At 48.7% G+C, this 22,647-nt stretch overlaps 2 protein-coding genes across 8 annotated transcripts in view; one reads left to right on the forward strand and one right to left on the reverse strand.

Annotated features, from left to right (window-relative positions):
* Nucleotides 1–7,810: 7,810 nt before the first annotated feature.
* Nucleotides 7,811–14,400, reverse strand: Rgs9bp (regulator of G-protein signalling 9 binding protein). The gene has a single exon (NM_145840.3). The coding sequence runs from the start codon at nucleotides 14,036–14,038 to the stop codon at nucleotides 13,325–13,327; it is 714 nt and encodes a 237-aa protein (NP_665839.1). The 5' UTR covers nucleotides 14,039–14,400; the 3' UTR covers nucleotides 7,811–13,324.
* A 643-nt stretch (nucleotides 14,401–15,043) lies between these two features.
* The window catches only part of Ankrd27 (ankyrin repeat domain 27 (VPS9 domain)), a 53,012-nt gene continuing 45,408 nt past the window's right edge, over nucleotides 15,044–22,647 (forward strand). For 4 of the 7 annotated variants that reach the window (NR_152519.1, NM_145633.3, NM_001358876.1 and 1 more), the window contains exons 1-2: nucleotides 15,065–15,187; nucleotides 20,570–20,700. Coding sequence is in view for 5 of the 7 variants with exons in the window: in NM_145633.3 (NP_663608.3) it covers nucleotides 20,599–20,700 (102 nt within the window). In the remaining 2 variants the exon portion in view is untranslated. Of the gene's footprint in view, nucleotides 15,188–20,569; nucleotides 20,701–22,647 lie in introns of all 7 variants that reach the window. The other 3 variants (XM_006539986.3, XM_030242590.1, XM_017322264.1) reach the window with 2 other exon arrangements.

A 22,647-nucleotide genomic window follows, 5' to 3' on the forward strand; every position in this document is an offset into this window, starting at 1 on the left:
TAATTTCAGTCCAATGCTCGAGAGTCAGTCCAAGGGGAGTGCTAATAGTCTGTCCCATCGTCAGAGTCACATACAGGGAAACAAACAAGATATTCACACAAAAAGATTACAATAACCGAGACCAGGACCCAATCAGACAGCCGAGTGAGCACACTCTCACTTGGCACCCCGATGGGAGATCTCCAGGCATCCCTGGAACTCCCTCAGACCTCCTGGGACGTCTCCCAGGGTGGCAGCCAGTTACTTCTGAAACGTCTGTCAGTAACCCTCCCCTCCATCCTGGACAGGGAGTTCATTGCTCTCACGAGCGCAGACGACTACAAACTGAGAATACTGAATTCAAACACAGCCGGCAGACAAAGACATAGACAAAGATACAGACAAAGATAGGATCCTACCGTCAAGCAGGGTCTCTGAGAACTGGGGTAGGCCACAAATCCTGGCGGATGAGCCCCCACATGTAAGACCCCCGATGATGGGCCTCCGCTCAAGTCCTGGGATGAGCTGGCCAACACCCCAACATCCCGAGAGAAAACCACACCTGATGCAAGAGGTTTTATTATCAGCTAGCTGAGGACGAAGTCCCTCCGCTGTGCAGGGCAGGGGAGTTCGACCCCAAGCAGTGACAGTAGGGGGCTTTTAACAGCTAGCTGAGGAGTTGGGAGGAGTTGGGAAGAGAGTTGGGAGGAGTTGGGAAGAGTTCTTCTCTTCCCGGTGTTCTTGGTGAAATTTATAAGGCAGGAGTGGGGAGTCAGTTCTTTCTGAATTTTTATCTCCTTGTCCTCGGCACAGGAAGGCAGGCATCTCTGGTTGTACAGTACAGAAACAAAAAGGCTTTTTGCTGGCTATAGAGAACAAAGAGCTTCTTTCTAGCTGTATTTTTAAAGATCAGGGAAACAAGCTTGGGGAACATCCAGGGGCTTTACCTTCCAGGGAGAAACGCTCTAAGTCTCACACCAGCATGGTCCAGGGGGTAAAAGTGAGTGTTGCCAAACCTGACGGCCTGACTTTGCTCCCCAACACTTACTCGGTGGAAAGTAAGAACCAACGCCTTCAAGTTGATTTCAAACTTCCACACACATGCACACACACACACACACACACACACACACACACACACACACACACACACAAAATAACAAAAGAGAAAAAAACTAGAAGAGGAAGGAAATAATAAATAGGGGACTGGAGCCATGACTCAACAACTAAGAATATGTGCTGATCTTGCAGAGGACCTGAGTTCAGTTTCCAGCACCCAGGTTGGGCAGCTCACAACTGCCAGTCACCACAGCTCCAAAGATCCAATACCCTCTTCTGGCCTCCACGGTGTGGCAGTCATATGCACATTTACACCCCTCCTCACACACACACGCACACACACACACACACACACACAGAGAGAGAGAGAGAGAGAGAGAGAGAGAGAGAGAGAGAGAGAGAGAGAATTAAATATTTTTAAAAAGAAAGAAAGATAAAGCAAGCAAGAAAAGAATTCAGGGGGCTGGTGAGATGGCTCAGCGGGTAAGAACACCCGACTACTCTTCCGAAGGTCAGGAGTTCAAATCCCAGCAACCACATGGTGGCTCACAACCATCCGTAACGAGATCTGACTCCCTCTTCTGGAGTGTCTGAAGACAGCTACAGTGTACTTACATATAATAAATAAATAAAAAAATAAAAAATAAATAAAAAAAGAAAAGAATTCAGAACCCAAATCAGTACTTCTCAAACACTTCTGGCATTATTGTCCTCCTGTAAGGACAGAACTATCCATAGAACCAAGATTGCTTCTAGTTATTAACGATCCGAAAAAGGAAAGCAGCCAGGCATAGTGGTGCATGCCTTTAAATAACAGTACTGGGGAGGCAGAGGAAGGCGAATCTCTGTGAGTTTCAGGCCAGCCTGGTCTACATAGTGAGTTCCAGGACATCCAGGGCTACACACACACACACACACACACACACACACACACACACCATGCCTTTTTTTTTTTTAAATATTTTTATTAGGTATTTTCCTCAATTACATTTCCAGTGCTATCCCAAAAGTCCCCCATACCCTCCCCCCCACTCCCCTACCTACCAACTCCCACTTTTTGGCCCTGGCGTTCCCCTGTACTGGGGTATATAAAGTTTGTACAACCAATGGGCCTCTCTTTCCACTGATGGCCGACTATGCAGCTAGATATACATAGATAGATAGATAGATAGATAGATAGATAGATAGATAGATAGATAGATATAGATATAGATATAGATATAGATATAGATATAGATATAGATATAGATATAGATATAGATATAGATATAGATATAGATATGCAGCTAGAGATACGAGCTTCGGGGGGGTACTGGGTAGTTCATAATGTTGTTCCACCTATAGGGTTGCAGATCCCTTTAGCTCCTTGGGTACTAGCTCCTCCATTGGGGGCCCTGTGTTCCATCCAATAGCTGACTGTGAGCATCAACTTCTGTGTTTGCTAGGCCCCGGCATAGTCTCACAAGAGACAGCTATATCAGGGTCCTTTCAGCAAACGCTTGCTAGTATATGCAATGGTGTCAGCATTTGGAGGCTGATTATGGGATGGATCCCCGGATATGGCAGTCTCTAGATGGCCCGTCCTTTCATCTCAACTCCAAACTTTGTTTCTGTAACTCCTTCCATGGATGTTTTGTTCTCAATTCTAAGAAGGGGCAAAGTGTCCACACTTTGGTCTTCGTTCTTCTTCAGTTTCATGTGTTTTGCAAATTGTATCTTATATCACCCTGTCTTAAGAGGAGGAGGAAGAGGAGGAGGAGGGAAAGAAAGAAAGAAAGAAAGAAAGAAAGAAAGAAAGAAAGAAAGAAGAGAAGAGAAGAGAAACGAAATGAAAGCACAACAATATTGCCTTTTGAGAGTGAGGGTTATTAGTGAAAAGGGCCTTGCCTGAATCCATGAGTGGCTGTCAGGAGGGAGAGCATTAGAAAGAAGAGGTACAGGGACTACTACAGAGATGGCTGCCATCCATCTTCACTGTCACTTTGTTCACAGTAGAGCCAAGAAATGGAAAACCCAATGACTTTGGGATCACAGTGTGACAGCCAAAGGGAAGGTCAGGTGTGCTTTAGAATATCTTCATTCCTGACAGAGCCACTCTATAGCCCTATGTTCTGTTTCCTAAAGAGCATTGATAGTGTGCATATGAGTATTAACTTTTGAAACGATTCATTACAATACTGGCTTCTGCAGAGTCTGAGAAAACAAAACAAAAAACAAACAAACAAACAAACAAATGCCAGGCTTCGTTCATGCCCGGATCTGAAGACAAATCACTCAACAGTGCTTTACTCTCAGCCATTGAATACCTGGAAAGAGCACCGAGAGCCTCTAGCTACCATTCTGTAAGGCGAGACTCTGGCATCCAGGAGACAGAACAGCCGATCCAGCTCAGCCTCCAAGAGCATTAGCTGCTTTTCTTTTGTTTTGTTTTGTTGTTTGAGACAAAGTATCTCTAGGTAGCCCTGGCTGTCTGGAGCTCACTGGGTAGACCAGGCTGCGGTCTAACTCACAGAGATTCTCCTGCCTCTGCCGCAGTGCTGAGATCAAAGGTGTGCACCATCACAGCTGACCACTGGCTGCTTTTGCAGAGGATCCATATTGTTTCATAATGCTGCTCACAAACCCCTGAAGCCAGTTCCAGGGGATCTGATGCCCTTTTCTGACTTCAGTGGGCACTGCAAGCACACGGTGCACATGCAGGCTAGAACACCCATCAAGGAAAAAAATAAAAATAAAAACTTTTAAAGGAAAGAAGAGGCACAACATATTAAAAGTGACTGAAAAGAGTCTGAAGAGAAATAGATGCTTTTGTTTAAAACCTGGAGAGGCACTTTATTGTGAGTGAGAATAAGAGTGGGGAGTGGGGCAGAGACCGACAGAAAGAGGGAGAGAGGGGGAAGTAGGGAAAGACAGAGAGAGGACATAGGAGGAAAAGAGACAGAAAGAGTGGGAGGGGGGAGGGAGAGATACAGAAAGGGAGAGAGGGGAGTGAGGGAGAGAGAGAGAGAGAGAGAGACAAAGACAGGAGGAGGGAAGGAGAGAGGGAGAGGAAGAGAGAGAGGGATAAAAGGCAAGAGGAGAGGGAGAGAGGGTAGGAAGAGAAAAGGAAAAGAGAAAGGGAGAGGGGAGGGGAGAGAGAGACTGACAGACAAAGAGAGAGGGGGAGAGGAGAGATACACAGAGACAGACAGAGATAGGGGAGAGTAGAGAGGGAGGAGAGATAGACAAAGAGAGATAGAAACAGAGTGAGCTGTCATGGCGGAGATAGGGCTAGCCCAGGGCAGAGGCGGGCCTTTAGAGAAATCCCCTGAAAAAAGGGAGACCTGGCTTTGCTTTGTTTCCAGGGGTGTTGGGAAGTTTCTCACCACTTTACTTCGTATGGGAGAGAGATTAGGGGCTGCTTTTAGCCCACAGCATAGACCTATAGCTTCTCCTTCTTTTTGATACATTTATTTTAGGTGCATTGGTGTTTTGCCTGCATATCTGTTTGTGTGAGGGTGTCAAAAGCTCTGGAACTGGAGTTACAGACAGCTCTGAGCTTGCCATGTGGGTGCTGGGAATTGAACCCGGGTCCATCTGGAAGAATGGACAGTGCTCTTAACCTCTGAGCCACCTGTTGAATCCCACCACACAGCATCTTAACTCTGTTCCAGGGAGAGAGCTGCAGCAGGAGAGGACTGATTTCTTCAGGCTGGGAAACAGCTTTCTTAAGAGTGACAACTGTCTCAAGGGGCACATAGTAACCTAACACTGGCCAAGGCCAGAAATCAAAACTCCTTTTTTCAAGGTCCCTGACTTTAAAATGTCTTGCCTGTTTCTATCCCTGTCTTTACCACTCCCCACTCAGAGCGTTTACAAATAACAAACATGTAGGCTTAGATGTTTCTCTAACCCTACTTTACTTAGGGTTCTTGAACACTTCAATCTCCCACTGACCAGAGGTAGGGAAAAAGGTTAACAGGAAAGGGGGCTTATGGACCTTTTTAGAAGTAGTTGTTTGGGGGCAATTCCAATCTTTGTTGTATGGACATCAACAGCCCAGTCCAATAGCAAACACCAATCACGGATCAGTAGCCGTGACTCAATCCAACAGAAACCACAAGGCAAGAGTCAGCAAGGAAGCAGCAAGAGTCAGCTGGAATAGCCTGAGTTCTTTGGCACGTTTCTCTCGACAAAAGCGAAGACCAGCGAAGACAGGAGACAAGCATAGCATTGCAAGCCATAGCCATGCAAGAGCCTCCTTTCACTGTCTGCAGGGTTCTAGTTGCACTCTTTCCAGACGTCATGCGCCTTCTCAAGCGTCGGCTTCTGTAAAACATCCTCTCCTGTGCCTGTTTCAGCAAACCGTCCTCTCTCGACAGCTTCCGGGAAAACATCGCATGACATAACTGAGTTTCCAAAGAAACCAGAAACTTCTTCTTCAAAAAGTGTCTTTTGTCATTGTTCACAATAAGCTCCTTTGAAAACACCTGTCTTTATAAAATGAGGTGACTTGGGGCTAGAGCCCCAGTAATCTTCCCCACATGATAGAATAGCAGTTCTCAACCTGTGGGCTGTGACCCCTTTGGGGTTGCCTATCAGATAGCCTGCATATCAGTTATTTACATTATGATTCATAACAATAGCAAAATTACAGTTATGAAGCAGCAACAAGGTAATTTATGGTTGGGGGTCACCACGACACGAGGAACTGTACTAATGTTTGCCATAGGCGACTCTATGTTAGTGTGGAGAGCTTTCACCAACCTAAAGAGGAAAGTCGTGAGAGCTGCATGGCTCATACCCAGTCAGGAGCACAGGTCACATGGTACCTGTGGTTGGTGCCTGCTGGAGCTGAGCTCGTAGCCTGATAGTCATTCGGAAAAGAAATTGCCAAAATTGAATTTTAGGAAACTCAGTTTCTGCAGGAGAATTTCTTATATTTCGGGTTTTTTTAAAACACCATCAAATCAAATCAAATCAAATCAAATCAAATCAAATCAAATCAAATCAAATCAAATCAAATCTTCAGGATCGGTGGCATACTCCCTTAATCCCAGCACTTGAGAGGCAAAAGCAAGCTTAAGTCCAGCCAGGTCTACAGAGTGAGTTCCAGGACAGCCAGGGCTACACGGAGAGACACTGTCTAGAAAACAACAAACAACAAACAAACAAACAAACAAACAAAAAACTCCAACCAACCAAACCAAACCAACCAACCAAACACCACCAAAAAACCTTCAAGTCTAGTCATATAATTAAGTAGGGAGTATAGAAGAATTTTATTTAATGTATCTTTTTCTTTTTGAGATATATAACTGTCTTTCACTTCAAGATTTAAGTAAATTTTATCTAGTCATGGAAAAGTTAAAGTTTGTGTATATACTGTTTTTTTTTAGGAGTTTTAATATTGTTTGATAAATGATAACAGCATGGCAGCATATTTTATCTACCAACTTTTTTAAGAGAGAGAGAGAGAGAGAGAGAGAGAGAGAGAGAGAGAGAGAAGAGAGAGAGAGAGAGGATGTGTATGGGTACCTGCAGAGGCCAGAAAAAGGCACTAGAGTCACCGGAACTGGAGTTATAGGCAGCTGTGAGTTGCCCTAAGTGGGTACTGAGAACTCAACCTGTCTCTCCAGCCCATTTTAAAATTATTCTCACCCACCTTTCTCTCCCATTTTATTCATTTGTTTACTATGAGACAGTGTTCCATGTAGCTCAGGGTTGCCTGTAAGACACAGTGAAGACTGGCTTTGATCATCTAATCCTCCTGCCCCCACACCCTCCTATACCTTTTGCTCCTGGCTCCTCCTCCATGAGACCCTAAAATGTTTTTCTGTTTAGAATATGACTCAGTGATAGGAAACTTGCCTAGCATATTTGAAAGGCTCTGCTACAATGTCCAGTGATGCAGGGTCGGGTAGGAGGGGAGAAAGGAAGGTTCTGGTTATTTCTCATTAGACTCGAGAGACTGATTGCTGTTACTTTTTGTCTGTCTGTCTGTCTGTCTGTCTGTCTGTCTGTCTGTCTGTCTGAGACAAGGTCTTAACCATGTAGCCCTGGCTAACCTGGAACTCTCTATGTAGACCAGGCTAGCCTCGGAGCCCACAGAGATCTACCTGCCTCTGGAGTGCTTGGATTTGCTTGTAACAAATCTGGTGTGGTGGCAGTGGTGGTGCACACCTTTTATCTCAGCACTCAGGAGGCAGAGGCAGGCAGAGTTCTGTGAGTTCCAGGCCAGCCTGGTCTACATAGTAAATTCCAGGACAGCCAACTCTATAGAGAGAGACTGTCATGGTTTGAATGAGAATGGACCACATAGGCATATAGAGTTGGATACTTAGTCCCCAACTGATAAACCAGTTGGGTAGGATTAGGTGACACAGCTTTGTTGGAGGAAGTGTGTCACTGGGAGTGGGCTTTGATGTTGCAAAGCCTGGGGTAGGGCCATTCTCTCTCTGTCTCTGTCTCTGTCTCTGTCTCTGTCTCTGTCTCTGTCTCTGTGCCTGCTGCCTGTGGGTTAGGCTGTGAAGCTCTCAGCTACTGCTCCAGCACCGTGCCTGCCTGCTTCCCACCATGATGATGATGGATTAACCCTCTGAAACTGTAAACCTCCCAATTAAATGCTTTCTTTTATAAGGGTGGCCACGGCCACGGTGCCTCTTCCCAACCACAGAACAGTAATTAAGACAGAGATTTTTGTTTCAAAAAGCAAAAAAAATGAAGTCTGTAGGAGCATACCCATTCAAACACTCTGACTGTTAAAACTTACATTTTTAATAACACAATAACATTTTTCCAGATGATAATAGCATTTAAAGTTTTATTGTAAAAGCAATATAAGATGAAATAAAAACATTGAAAAATTCACAATTCATAACCTCACCACCTTAACAAGTACTTTCGTTTCTGTGTATTTCTTTATAGAACGCTTCCACACACCTAATACATCCATAGCCACGCAAGCAACACTCAACTCTGCTTTCTGGCACCAGAACGTTCAAAAGACTCTTTAAAGTCATCTGACAACAGGAGCTGTCGTTTCGAATATTTACATCAGTCATATAAACTTAAGGTCTTAAAATTCTCAAATTCTAAACAACTAGGGTGTCTTCTCTCTCGTAGTCCTGCAGGGAAAACTCCCTGAACCTCCCACAGAATGAGGTGGACATATATAAATGACAGGAGTATCTTTCCAGAAATGTCTACCGTCCCAGTCATCAGCCTTTTGCCAGTTCTCAGGAACCAGAAGACACTGCATTTGAAGGACGGCTTTGAGCTGTGATGTCCACGGCCAAGCTTCCTGTGGTAATGGCTGCGTACAACTGTACTGCAGAGGAAAGCACGCAGATACCTACAGTTTGGAACCCTCTGGGCTCTTTTTGCATCCGAGTCTGTGGAGAGTAAGTCTATCGATGGGGTGTACACTCCAACATTCCAATGTTGGTGAAGAAAATTAAGCATATTGTTTAAAATCACAAGCCGATAGTGGCCCATTTGAAGTCCTTTCCCTGAGAGGTTATTAATGCTGCATATTATCTGTACTTTTTACTTATTTACAAACATTGTGGTTAGAACCTGTTGATACAACACGGAGATGTGAAAGCTTTGATTCCATGACAGATCCACCATTACACATTAGGAACACCCCCTGCTCCATGGTAGGGAGCTAGTATAGCCCCCAGACTTTTGGGCAAATAGCAAGGGCTTGTCTTTGCAGTTTCCCAGAATCCCTTGTGATGGCCTAATGGCTGTGAAAACAAGATTGAATTAGTGCACTTTGCATGGCTTGGTATGCAGTGTCCCTGGAGGCCAGAGGAGGGCGACAGAGAGCCTGTAACTGGAGTTACAGTCAGGCATGAGCGGCCCCATATGGGCGCTAAGAATTGAATCCTGGTTCTCTGTAAGAGCAGCACACACTCCTAACCTGTGAGCCATCTCCCCAGCCCCTAAAAATAAATAAAGACTCAGATTCAGACTTAAGAGTCTGCAGTTTAGTTCCTTGTCTATTTAAATACTATACACAGGCAGCATATACACGTGAACCTCTGTCTTCCCTTTGCATTGCTGCCAGTTGAATCCAGAGCTGTGACGTGCAGATCAAGCCCACTACTGCTAAGCTGTACCCCAATCCCACGCTTGCTTTTTTAGTGTCTACACTCTATGTGCACTGAAGCTTATGAGCACTAAGCGCCATTAGTTTTGATTTTTAAAACTAAATACTTGTTATTGTTTTACATGGATTATTTATTTATTTTGTGGGGCAAGGGGGCTGCACCTCTCTGTCTCTCTCTCTCTCTGTCTCTGTCTCTCTCTCTCTGTCTCTCTGTCTCTCTGTCTCTCTCTCTGTCTCTGTGTAGGTCAGAGAACAACTTTTGGGAGCCTGTTCTCTCCTTCCATTTTGTGGATTTCAGGATGGAACGCAGGTGGTCAAGCTTGGCAGTGAGCACCCTTAGCCCGAGCCACCTCACTAGCCTGACTTTTAATCTTTTAAAACTACTTTTCAAATACGTGATTTTCAGTTATGTGTACGTATGTGTATCTGTGTACATGAATGTAGGTGTCCACAGAGGCTAGAGATGCCCGATCTGCCTGGAGCTGGCATTATGGGCATCTGTGAGCCACCCAGTGTGGGTGCTGAGAACTGAACTTGTGGCCTCTGGAAGAACAGCATGTGCCCTTAACCTCTGAGCCATCTCCCCAGCCCCCGAACAGCCTATGTTTAGACAATAACCGCTAGACTACAGGATTACATTCCATGAGGATATACCTAAACCAACCAGCAAAGTACAAAGTCCCAAACCAAATCATCCAACAAAATAAGCCTGTCCCACTTCAGTGCCATCTGCTCGACACCTCAAGCTCACAAGGGCTCCACAAGGGCTCCCAAGACCCCAGTGCTACCAGTGGAGGATGCGAGGCACAGGGATATCAAATGACTTGAGGTACTTGGAGAGAGGCAGGGTAGATGGTGGGCCCTCAAGGGAGAGGCACACCCCAAGGGATGCAGAAGTAAGCTCTTCCTGCAATATTTTCCTCATCAGCTTCTTATACACAGGAGCCCCGAGGCTTACAAAGCATCCACCGTACAACATAGCAAGGAGGAAAGAACAGCTTACAAATGGACCAGAGTGCACATCAGGGCAAAATGCTACATTACCAGGGACCTCATGTAAATTCGACATCTCTTCAGCCAAAATTGCTTAACAGAATCATACATTCTTTACACAGCATCCTGTAACCCATAGGGGAATCACAAAGCTCTGGCTTTAACTCTACCCTAAGTATTTTCCCTTGTGGCAATTAAACTTTTATAATACATAAAAACAGAAATCATCCAGATGGCTGTGGGGGCCCACATCAGTAGCGTATTCTGAAGAGGCCAAGGCACGGAGGCTCATCACTTTGAGGCCAGTCTGGGCTACAAAGCAAGGCAGGGTAGCATATGCCTTTAATCCTAGCATTCAGGAGGCAGAGGAAGGAGCATCTAGGAGTTGTCCCAGGAGTTCAAGGGCAGCTTGGTCTACAAACTGAATTCCAGGACAGCTAGGACTACACAGTGAGATTCTGTCTTAGAAAACCAATTATCTGAGCATATTCTTGCTGCATTATGACTACTGTAGTCATTAGCAGTTCACTGCTGACTCATAGCTCACTCCCTTGATAGGTGCCTTGACACCCCGAGGTTCTGCCTTCTTAATATTGGTTAATACATTTTGGGGGGTATAATGATTGAATCTGAACCTTCAAGCACGCTAAGCAAGTACCCCGCCATTAGGCTATAACCCCAGTCCTCTTTTCATCTTTTATTTTGAGATAGAGTCTAAGTTGCCCAGGATGGCCTTGAAGTCACACTCCAGACCAACCTAATTTTGAACGTGTGATCTTCCTGTATCATTGTGAAGTATCAGGCCTGCACAGAACCCAGCCTAACTGATGTATTTTGGTTTTTTTTTCTTGTCAATTATACCAAGTATGAGATCATACCAAATGTCTATAGAAGATGAATTACCTCAACATCCAAGTATGAATAGAACCAGGATTCTATCAGCAAGCTAGCTCACAAACACAAGAAGACATATTAGTTAGAAGATAGCCAGTTTTACAAGGCAAGAGGTGACTTTGCCTATGTCCTATAGCAGCTTTCTTAGACAGCATCATAACACCAAGGACTTCACCTCATGTTTAACATTTTCAATCTCAGTGAGTTTCCTGGGTTCACAGGTCTACTAGAGGAATGTTTAGTTTAAGTCAACCTTTTGCAACATTGCAATGAATTGCAGTCATCTAAGAACCATCACAGGTGGACATCTAATGACCCAGCTCATTAAATATCCAAAGAATGGCTAAGGAGTGCAAAGAGTGGCGGTAACACCCCCTCTTTCTCACTTTCAGAGGTTAAAAGGAAATCCCATTTCTAGCCAAGCAGATCTTTGCTTTTGTCCCACCAACCATTTGAAAGTTAAATGCATCTGCTTTCTCAGTACCACTTCCCCAAGCCCCTCCAGGAAGGCAGAGAGCATTTCTCACATCTCATCCTTTACCGGTGGAAAGCAGGGGCCATTTCTGCCTTTTATGTGGAGGGTTCTGGCAGTTTGAGCTATGATCTTAAAATTCAGTCTCTATTCAGGAATATAGATGTAAAAGTTTCCGTTTTGGTTATGTGCATGTGTGAATAGTGTGCCTCCATGGGGACAAATACCTGAGGTGTCCAGAAGAGGGGGCTAGACCTCTCCTAGAGCTGGAGTTACAGGCAGTTGCGAACTGCTGGCTGGCAGTGGGTGGATGAATACTGTGAACAGAACTTGCATGTTCTGCAAGTGCAATACCTACGTGTGGTGTGTGTGTGTGTGTGTGTGTGTGTGTGTGTGTGTGTGTGTTACAGGGTCTCTCTGTGTAGCCCTGGCTGTCCCGGATATTATGCAGACCAGGCTGCCCTCCAACTCAGAGATCCTCCTGCCTTTACCTCCAAGGATTAAAAGTGTGCACTACTATGTCCCGATACAGTACATACTTCTACCTCTTAAGCCATCTCGCTGGTCCCCAGGGTTTTAGAAAAAAGCAGATGCAGATTCATATTTAGCAGACTACATATACAATGTAAAAGTTCTCTAAGCTTGACTCACTTGGCATCTATGAGCTTGTGGCCCAGTTTCCTTTATACAAAAACAAACATGCAACCCAACTTTGGTACTAACGTGCTTACATTCTTTCAGATAGTGTGTGTGTGTGTGTGTGTGTGTGTGTGTGTGTACGCATGCGAGTGTTTAAAGCTCTTTAAATTCCAAATTAAAGCTGTTACATTTTGAACTCAGCTGCCAGGCTCACAACCCCTGGTTACTAGTGATACCAGCATCGCCCTTCCCTGTAACATGGGGTCAGACAGTTGGGCAGCTCTCTAGAAAACTAGCGTTCCTATTGGCTATCGAGTAAATTCCAGGGATAGATAGGATTAAGAGCTTCAAAGAGGATTCCCCAGCCCTCCCTCAAAGGAGGGTCAAACACTGTGGTCTAATTCTGGGATAAAGTAAGCCGGTGAGAAGGAGAACGTGCCTGTTTACATAGCCGTGTGGCCCTTCCCAAAGCAGCACCATCCTGTCCCTCCCCCATCCGGGGATGAGTATGGAGCGGTCTTCTCTTGAAGCAAGTGTGCAGAGGATACACCACAACCTTCTTGGCTGTGACCCTAAATGGGGTCACGACACAAAAACCTCTCATAGCTGCAGCTCCTGGTGACTAATAGGCAGGCTCTGCCAAGTGCAGTAGTGTATCACAGAGAAAGCACTTTGCACGAGCCTCTATCCGTACACACTCCCAAAGCCTAGGCCCCAAAGGATTAAGGTAACAAAACCCACGCGCATCTTACTGCAACTGGTTTCTTGTCTAGGGAACAAAATGTCTCCCTCCCCCACCACCACTATGCTTGATACAACCCCACACCTTAACAAAATTGTCTCGTCTAAAACAGAATGAGTGCTACCAACCAGCGTGAGGGCACCAAACTTGGGACATACGTCTTAACCCATCAAACTCAGAGGGACCTGGGGTCACTGTGGACCGATTTCTATTAATAGGAGGTAAAGCTCCTACAGACATTAGAGGTAATGGCCTGGCCGCCCTGTGCTGTTAACTCCTCTTGGGCCAGCATGTTAAAAAACAAAACACGTTTTGCCCAGGCAGAGGTGGGCTTTGAAAGGATCATGTTCATATGCACACATTCAGGCTCACTACCTCTCTCCTTAACGGTTCAAACCCGAAGCCCATGCCCTGGAAAGAAAAGGGGCAGCGGACGACCGTTGGATATCAGTCAGCTCAGCTTTGCCACACATAAGGCGAGGGCCACAGCCACCAACAGCACGGCGCTGAAAACGGTGGCAGCCAGGGCCTTGCTGGGGTCGCAGGGGCCCGCGCGCTCCTCTACCGAAATGCCACCGGCTGAGGACGCGCCGGCACTGGCACCGGACAGGAGTTCGGCGCCTGCCGCTTGTCGCGCCTGTACAGTCCAGCGGGGCACGTTGACTTTCATTTCCATGTCGTCAATCATCTCGCCCACCTGGAGGACTTCGCGCTCCAACTGGGGCAGATCGGCGACATCGAAGTCGCTCTCCGCTTCGTGCCGCAGGCTGCGGGCGCTCAGGGCGCGCGCAGCTACAGCAGAGGAGCCGCCCGTCACCCCAGTGCGAACAAGTGGCCGGCGCGGCGCGTGCAGCGGGAAGGTGGCTCCCAGCGCTAGTGCGCGCTGCATGTCGGCTTCGAGCAGGTCCAGGCAGCCTGAAAAGGCCACCCAGAGCCGCTCAAACTCCGCGCGCTCCTCGGTAGCTAAGCTCCGGTCCCGGAGCGCGACGGTCAACCGGGCGCCGGTGGCCACGGCCAGCTCCCGCGCCTTCTGGCGGGTCTTCTGCAGCTCTTCGCGTAGGTCCTGAGTGTCCGCGGAGCCGCCCACAGTAAGCACTAAGTGATGGTAGCACGCTGTGGTCTTGTTGAGCGCGTCCAGCAGCGCCTTGCACTCCTCTCTGGCCATGGCGCTGCCCTCCGGCGGTACCCTACTTGCAACCTTCAACGTCGTAGGTCGCCTCCAGCCCTGATGCCAGCCTTGAGCAGGGCGGACTGAAAGCTCCTCATGTCCTCGCCGCTGTTCTCAACAGAGCTCTCCAGGGACCCTTGAGGTGCGCCTCCGGCGTCCCCACGGCTGGGGTAGTCTGGTTAGCTTCTCCCCATCCGCTCCTCCATTTCCCCCAGACGCGCTCCGGGTCACGCGTAGTGTCTTTGCACCACTTTCTTTTTCACGGCGGCTCCCTGAGAAGCCCAGAGTGAAGACCCCATCCTTGATCGACCCCAAGTCTCCAAGACGAGCCGCGCGCCTTAGCCCCGGCCAAGGGCAGCAGGATCCAGTTTCCTAGGACACGCCTCCAGCCACCAGTCCAGGCCCGGGGCTTCCTCCGCCCGCCCCCCCCGCCCCCTCCCCGCCCCCGGGCCAGGGGTAGGCGGGGCCCAGCCCAGGTAGATCAAGTGTGGCTTTCCCTCTTCTCCCTACCATGATAATTCTGGAACCTTAGCGCCCTACAAATTCAAGGTTTTTTTTTTTCCTACTTTGCAGACGAGGAAAAGTGAGACTCGGTAGAAAGAATGCTTAGCTTATCGCAGCCCATGCTAGTGAAGGGAAAGGACCAAGGGACTAGACCCTGTAGGCAACAGAGTAGGGTGGCTCGGAAGTCTGGGCACCTCCAGTTTGCATCACCAGTAGCACGGGCGATCGACCGGGTAGGATTGTTACTTAGTTGGAGCTCTCTTCTTCATCACAGTCTAACCCCATTTCAGGGGCCCAGCTTGGACCCCACCCCTAATATCAGATCTTCCTTAGGTCCCGCCTCTCGAATTCTGGGCACGCGCACTCCCTGGTTCTGGGCGGGGCTAGCTTGAGTAGGAAGCGCGGAGTCGCCTGGGCCCCACCTCCGACTGAACTAGACTTAATGATTGCTCTGTTTACGTGTCAGTCTCGACTAAAACGACCTCTTATTGGACAGACTGGAGCAGGGTTCCGCCCAACGGCGGAGTAAAGAGGTAGGCTGAAGAGTGGAGCCACCGCACCCGGGTGGTGGGCACTCAGGTCCCAGCCCAGGGTCCGGGAGGTGCTGTCGTAGCACAGAGGTGAAACTATGTAGCCTCTTAAGTAAGTGTCTTCTGCGGGTATCCTCCAGCGCCTCCCTACTCTGGGGAACGCCGAGGTCGGGCGGGGCCTGGGAGAGGAAGGGGGAGGGGTTCCCTGCACTGAAGGGGAGCCCCAGGCTGGGCTGATGGGCCCCAGGGGCCCGGACCCGTGGCGGGCTGAGCCTCCCAGCTCTCCCGTTCCTCTGCGGTCCGCATCGCGGCGCGCACGTTGTCCACTAGGTCCAGAGGGATGCCTAGGCGGCGCGGAGAATGCATCTGTTCCTGTGGCACCACGGCAGGCCTGGGTCCCCCGGAGCTGGGACTTGGGGCAGTGGGCAGAGCTGTCGCTCCCAGGCCATGTGGCCTGGGAGGTTTTCCGGTGACCAAACTGAGGGAGGAGGCTGTGTGTTCAGATCCTGGTCTAGGCCAGCTGATTGAGTTTCCGCCGGGGCTGAAAGTGGAAAGGGTATCCCTGCCTGCTTTACACGTGGCGAGGTCCTCTCGTCCTGTATGTAGAGAAGACTTATGGAAAACTCAGGTACCCAGAGACGTACAACCACACAGAGTGTGTTCGGTTTCTTGGTTGAAAACGGACTGCCCAGATGCGCGCGCGCCAGGCGGTGCCCCTCCAGCCTCTCCTCCAGCTCCAGGGGACCTGGACACTCAAGGCGGGGTGGGTGGCAGGGGAAGCAAGTGACACATCACCATCTAGGAGTGAGAGGCTTGGGATAAGAGGGCTAGTGAGACTGGACAGACAGAGTTCTCAGTGGCTGGGATTTCTGTTTCATTCTGTGGAGAGATGCTCCTGTTTACATCAAACACTGTAAACTTCCCATTGATCCGGAGCGAAAGCAGCACATAGTAGGGTTTTCAGAGTCCCCCAGTGCAGGCCGTGGTGGTGTGTCAACCGACAGGATCTAGGGCCCTGAACCCCAGTACTTACTGTCACTCAGGGGTCTTTCCTTTAGCCAGCTCAGCTGTCGGTTTGCATTCAGAATTTGGATATTGTGAGACTTAGCCATTCTTGGGGCAGGGCGGGGTGATGATTGCAGCCACGCAGGAGCCACCCACCCCCATGGGTTTTGATAGGGGACTAGGTTTGGGGACCGAATGGGTGGAAGGAGGGAGAACCCATCCCTTTGGGAAGCTGTAGGGCATGGGGAATGATGGGGCTTAGAAAATGGACAATGGCCAAACACCAAGTATGGATCATTCAGCTTGTTAAGGGGGGGTGGGGGTGGGGGAGGAGGCTTGGCGGGGCGGGGGTGGGGGGGAGAAGGAAAGACAGAGGAATACTGTATAGGAGTATTGGAGAGGTCACTTGGGTGTGGTTCACCAGGACAGGTATGTGTGCAATTGGGAGGCAGAGGAAGAGAATGGGCAGAGGAGATGTTGTTGGGAAAGCAGCCAGGGTCTTGCAGTTGGCTGAAGGTGTATTCCTGGGTTAGACCTCGGGAGAGCTCCTCCAGCCCTGATGCCTCACCTGAGTCATACAGCAAACAGCAGTTCTAGGCGAGCAGCAGTGGTGTCTGCACAGGGCCTGGGGTCAAGGTCATGACTGGGCCTCCATGTGTTTACTGGACTGTGCTAGCCTCATACCAAGCTGCTGCAGGCTTTTTTGTTATTGATTTGTCCGGGTGCCGCTCAATGATTTTGTGCTGTTAGGACACTCCCTGGTTATTAGCCGGTGACATTAGGTTGGTGTCCAGTATCATCTGCCTCTCCAAGGGGTGCCAAGGAATGTGACCATCTGATTATAGATGACAGACTTAGAGAGGAGTCAGTTCAGGGGAATCTGGATTAAGGTGTCACGAGGTTGGCCATCTTAGGGAGCTAATAATTACTGGCCCTCTGAGTGCCTGAGATCCTGGCAGGGAGATGGGTGCATGGCTGTTCCATCTGCAACTACCGGGAGCAGGGTGATGGGGTCAATCTGAGCAGAGACCATACCCCTTAACTGGCTCCCTGTTTCTCCCTAACACCAGTTACCAGTGTCACCGTGTTTGACCAGCTTTGAGCACTTTGTTTATTTTTACCTGTGTGGCTGCTGTCTGGGATTAACCCTTCACCTACCTGGTAGAGACAGCTGTCCTCTTGCTTCCTCTTGGCCTCGAAGTGAGCTGAATGCGGGTGTTAAAGCTGAGTGCTCTAACGTGGGGTTTATGGACAATATAGCCCCATCTGTAAATATCACAAGGCCAGAAGGACTAGGGACCAGAAAGCACAGATTACATCCCTGTGCTTCCGTTGATATTAAAAAAAAGATGGCTAGAAACTGTTCTCGTTTTGTTCCCAACCCTACCCTTCCCTTTGCATCACTTAGAGGGCCTTGCTCATTGCTTGGATAGCATGCCTGGTTAGGGTCTTTGGTTCCGAACCAGGTCTAGGGTTCCTGGCATGTACTTGGCAGGGAGTACATTTCTGGGAGGCATAGACTCCCCATGCTGGATTTTGCAGAGCAGGGCTGTGCGCAGTCCCCAGATGGTCCCTGACTACCCAGACTCATCTGGCTTGTCAGGACAGCTGAAGACCACAAAACCACACCTCAGTGTGCATGCTATCTCCTGAAATGTTCAGACTTTCTCCGTATGGCTGTCTTGTTCACAGGGTAACTCACGTTCAGGGGTATTTGGCAGTTCTGACTAGTGCTGTCAATTTTCACTGGAGGTCTGTTAGGGATGGTCAGGAGCCCCCTGGTCTTGGATTCTTAAGACTTCTTATGAACTGAACTCACGACCTCCCGAATCCTTAGCCTTGCTTTGGTCCACATCTCAGTGTCTCCCCCATCCCCTGCTAGGCCTTTTCCTTTCTGGCCATATCTCCTTGCTGAGGAGTGATGGTTTGAGTGCTTTGCCAGTGTCACGTGCCCTTCCCCAGGTTTATCTCGCCATCACATACATCCTGTTTCTCAAGTGGTTTTTATCCGAAGCATCTTCAGCTGTCATACTCTGCCCCATGGAACCACCTATGGGAAACCAGAAGAATGCTATTCCCTTCTGACTCTGTCCCCCCCCAAATTGCATTCTCTGCTTCTCTTGGGGAATCATGAGAATCTGGAAGTAATTGAATTCAATGAATCAAACACCTGAACCATTGCCAGGGTCTCTCTGGGGGCCCAAGGAAGGATTATTTACACCCATTTTATTTTCTTTTAGGTTCTTTTTTAAAAGTTCCCTTAGATCCTCCTGTGGGAGGAGTTAAGGTCCCAGTGAGAAGAGTCCCCAGTGGGGCCAGTAGTCAAGCCAGCTCTTATTGGGCCAAGAGATTTGGTGATAGGCCTGTGTGGCTCTCTGTCAGGTAGACTTTTCCATCTGGGTAGATGGAGTTTACAGCCTTGTGTGTATGTGTAGAAGTCAGAGGACAGGAGCTGGAGAGGTGGCTCAGTCGTTAAGAGCACTGGCTGCTCTTGCAGAGGAGCCAGGTTCAGTTGTCAGCGCTTACATGGTGGCTCACAACCATCTTGAACTCCGGGGGGGGGGGGGGGGGGGTTGACGCCCTCTTGTGGCTTCCACATGTACCAGGCACGCGTGTGGTTCGTAGTTGTACATGTCGACAGCAAAACACCCGTGCACTTAAAATAAATAACGAAAATAATAATTTAAAAGAGAAGTTAGAAGACAGCTTGCAGGAGTCAGTTCTCGCCCGGGGATGGAAGTGAGGACGTCAGGATTGGCAGCAGTGCCCTCATCCACTGAGACATCTGTCTCATAGGCCACATTAATTTTAATTTTAAAGTAATGATTATTTATTGAAAGTGTATTTTGGATAGGTCACAATATATAAACTGTTAAAAACCAGTTTTAGCTGTTTTATTTATTTTTTAAATGTGGCTACTAGACATTCATATCATGTACTTATCAGGCATGGTGGGCACACCTGGAGTCCCAGCTACTTAGAGAGTGGGGTTACGAAGATCACATGAACCCAGGGGTTTGAGGTGCAATAAAAACAAGTACAGTTGGCTGGCAAGGTGGTACATTCAGTAACCTTAAATCCATCCCCACGGCCTGCCCTGCCCACGTTTTGGAAGGAGAGAACCAAGTCCCGGGAGTCACCCTCTGACGGTCACATGCATACTGTTGCACGTGTTGCTCACACTCCACACCCGTGTGCAAAAGCAAAAAAAAAAAAAAAAAAAAAAAAAAAAAAAAGTAGAAAATGTAATAACTTAAAACAAACCAAATACACTAAAAATATCTATTTAAAATGTAATAATTCAAAATGAAACAAAGGCAGTAAGAATTTCCATGTGGCTGTATGATCTGTATCTATAATTCTATTTTTTTCCCCTACCTCTTTTTAAGCAGCCCAGGTCTAGACCACTAAAACCGAGTAGGGTGAGGAAATAGGATGAACGCACATAAGAACTTGGGAGTATGTCGGAGACAGTTTTCTCAACTGGTGTGTGAAAGAAAGAGACTGTGCCAAAAGCAATGTTGGGACAATCAGCGTACCATATGGAAAAGTGAAATTAGCTGCCGATTTATAGCGTATGCAAAAATAAAATCCAGATGGGTTGGAGATGGGAATGTGAGACAGTTTATGGTTTTTAGAAGTTCCAGGGGCTATGCTTGTGGAATTGGAGGGGTCCTGGTTGCAGGAGGCCTTTGCTGTGTAACCAAGTCAGAATGCGAGAGCTCCCAGCTGCCCTCATTTCGTTACTCTCTAGATGTTTTCCTTGGCATAACTGCGAGGCTCCATTTTGTTCCTGCATGGCTCAGTTCATTAGCTCACATGGGCTCCTCTCTCTCCCCGCCATGGCTTTTTCCTTACTTGGGCTGTTTCCCAGCATGCTGTCTTGGGGTATATTGAGAACGAGGGCGGGATATACAAGGCCCCTCGAGGCTGATGAACAGAAACTGTAGCCAGTGAAGTCAGGCTACAGGGCTGGCTCAGGATGAAAATAAGTGGAGAAAGCTGGGCATGGGGTGCACTCTACTACAGTCCCAGAGCTGGGGACACTGTAGTAGGTCAGTCCCAGAGCAGTGGGGACCTCGGTAGGAGGATCCTGATTTTGAGGTCAGGTTGGGCTGCATACATAGTGAGGCCTTGCTTCAAGCAAAATAACAAATAACAAAGTGGTTGGGCATTTAGGTCATTGGTTGATTGCCTTGGGCTACATCCTTAGAGCTCTGGGGGGGGGGGCGAGAGGAGGGGCGGGGCTGCCCACGCGCACATGCATGGATTTGTGGGTCACCACAACCAAAAAGCACAAAAAGGCAAAAAGACACAGCCAGCTATGCCAGTTAAGGTGGCAGAAGTGTTTAATCCCAACTCTTGGGAGGCAGAGGCAGGTGAATCTCTTTGAGTTCAAGGCCAGCATGGTCTACAGAGTGAGCTCCAGGTTTACTGCACGTGGTGAGGGCCTTGTCTCTGTTCACAGCTTTTCCCTCCCTTGTTGCAGGAAGCTCACTTGGATCCCCCGAAGTCCCTATGGCTCTATATGATGAAGATCTCCTGAAAAACCCTTTCTACCTGGCCCTTCAGAAGTGGCGCCCCGACTTGTGCAGCAAGGTGGCCCAGATCCATGGCATTGTAAGTCTACCGGCCTTCACGCGTGAGCAGTGTCGGGAGTGTGGCAGGTGAAGGGGATATTTAGAGGAAGTCAGTTGCAGAGCTGTGGAGTTAAACGAACCCCTGTGCTGTCCCTCCCCCCCGGGAGGGGGTGGTTACCCAATGTTGGATATGTGGTTGAACAGTGAGGGGCCACCTCAATCTCCTTCCTGGATGAAGCGTCCTGAGACTGACCTGGGCTGCCTTAGGGTGTCTATTGCTGGGATTAAACACCATAACCAAAAAGCAAGTTGGCAAGGAAAGGGTTTCTTTGGCTCCTACTTCCATGCCACTGTTCCTCACCGAAGGAAGTCTGTGCAGGAGCTCAGACAGAGCAGGATCCTAGAGGCAGGAGCTGATGCAGAGGCCATGGAGGGTGGCTTACTGGCTTGTCTCACATAGCTTGCTCAGCCTGCCCAGGGATGGCATTGCTCAAAATGGACTGGGCCCTCCCCCATCAATCACTAATTAGGAAAATACCTTACAGCCAGATCCTATGGAGGCATTTTCTCAATTGAGGTTTCCTCCTCTCAGATGATGCCGGCTTGCACCGAGTTGACCTAAACCAGCCAGCACATCCTGGGTTGTCATCCTGTCTCCAAACTCTTGCCCCTCACCTATGGTAGATCCTACCTTTGTCCTGGTACTCAGCGTTCTTATCTCCTTGTTGTCTGTGAGTGCTCCTAGGACTCGGGTAACGGTCCTCCCTGGTGCTCAGCAGTCCTCCTCTGTTCAGCTGGGTGCCCTCCTATGGAATCAGGGAGCATGTGAATGCTCACCGAGTGGCATGGTTAGGTTTAAATGCTCCTCGGTTAAGAGCACTTATGGCTTCTGCAGAGGACCCAGGTTCAGTTCTCAGCACCAGCTTAATAATTAATTCAGAATATGTCATCTCAGCACACCTACCATAACCTGAGGGGAAAGTGCTAATTGAGGAATTATCTGGATAAGGCTGACCTGTGGCTGTGTGTGTGTGGGGGGGGGGGGGGGAGGATTGTCTCTTTGTTAATTGGTTCAGGAAGACACAGCCCACTGTGCGCTACATTGTTTCATGAGCCTTGGACTTCAGAAGAGTGAAGAAAACACGTAAGAGGCAGCAAGCAGGAGGCATGGTGCATCTGTCTCTCGCTGTTTGACCTTGGACGTAATGGGACTGACTGTCTGCTAGATTTCCTGGCTCCACATCTACACTCCCCTCTTCCCCCCAGTGATGGACAGTACCTGGACATTCTAAGTCAAGTAAACCGTTTCCCAGCAACAGAAATGAAACTGAGCAATAGCCACGGCTCAGAAGCCTCCCGGGCGGGGCCCCGGGAGCAGGAATAGAAGAAGCATTTGGGAGCAACTGTGGTGTCGGGAACCTGTGCCGCCTAGAGTGGGCACCCCCATGTCTTGGTGTTGCAGATCTTCCCAGGACATGGGTTGGGAGCTTTAGTCAGTTTTCTTGATAACGTGACAGAATGCTTAGCAGAAACCACCTATTGGAGAAGAGTTGGGTGCTGGCCAGTGGTGGCAGAGCTTTCTGTCCGTATCGAGACTGCTGACCCTGGACCTGTGGTGAGTGGAGCATTGTGTGGTGGTGGGAGTCTGTGAGGCAGGATGTTCTTCATCTCAGGATCAGGAAGGAAAGAGTAAGAGAGGGAATAGGGACCAGCTTAGTCCACAGAGGCATGCCTCCCAATGAGCTGCTTCGACCAGGTAAGGGCCCCTCCACAGCCTAAGCTGTCAGGTCCTTCTCAAAAGGGCCACCAGCTAGGGACCAAGCCTCTAACACCTGAGCCTGCCTGTGGGGGAACATTCAGTATTGCACATTAGTGGTTGTCCTGGTTTGTGTCTCTGTCTATCATGAAGGGAAGGCGGGGCAGGAACTCAAGACAGGAACTGAAGCAGAGACCACAAAGGAGTGCAGCCTTCTGGCTTCTTCTCCAT

This window comes from Mus musculus, chromosome 7 (assembly GCF_000001635.26).
Source record: "Mus musculus strain C57BL/6J chromosome 7, GRCm38.p6 C57BL/6J".
Classification (NCBI taxonomy): Eukaryota; Metazoa; Chordata; class Mammalia; order Rodentia; family Muridae; genus Mus; species Mus musculus.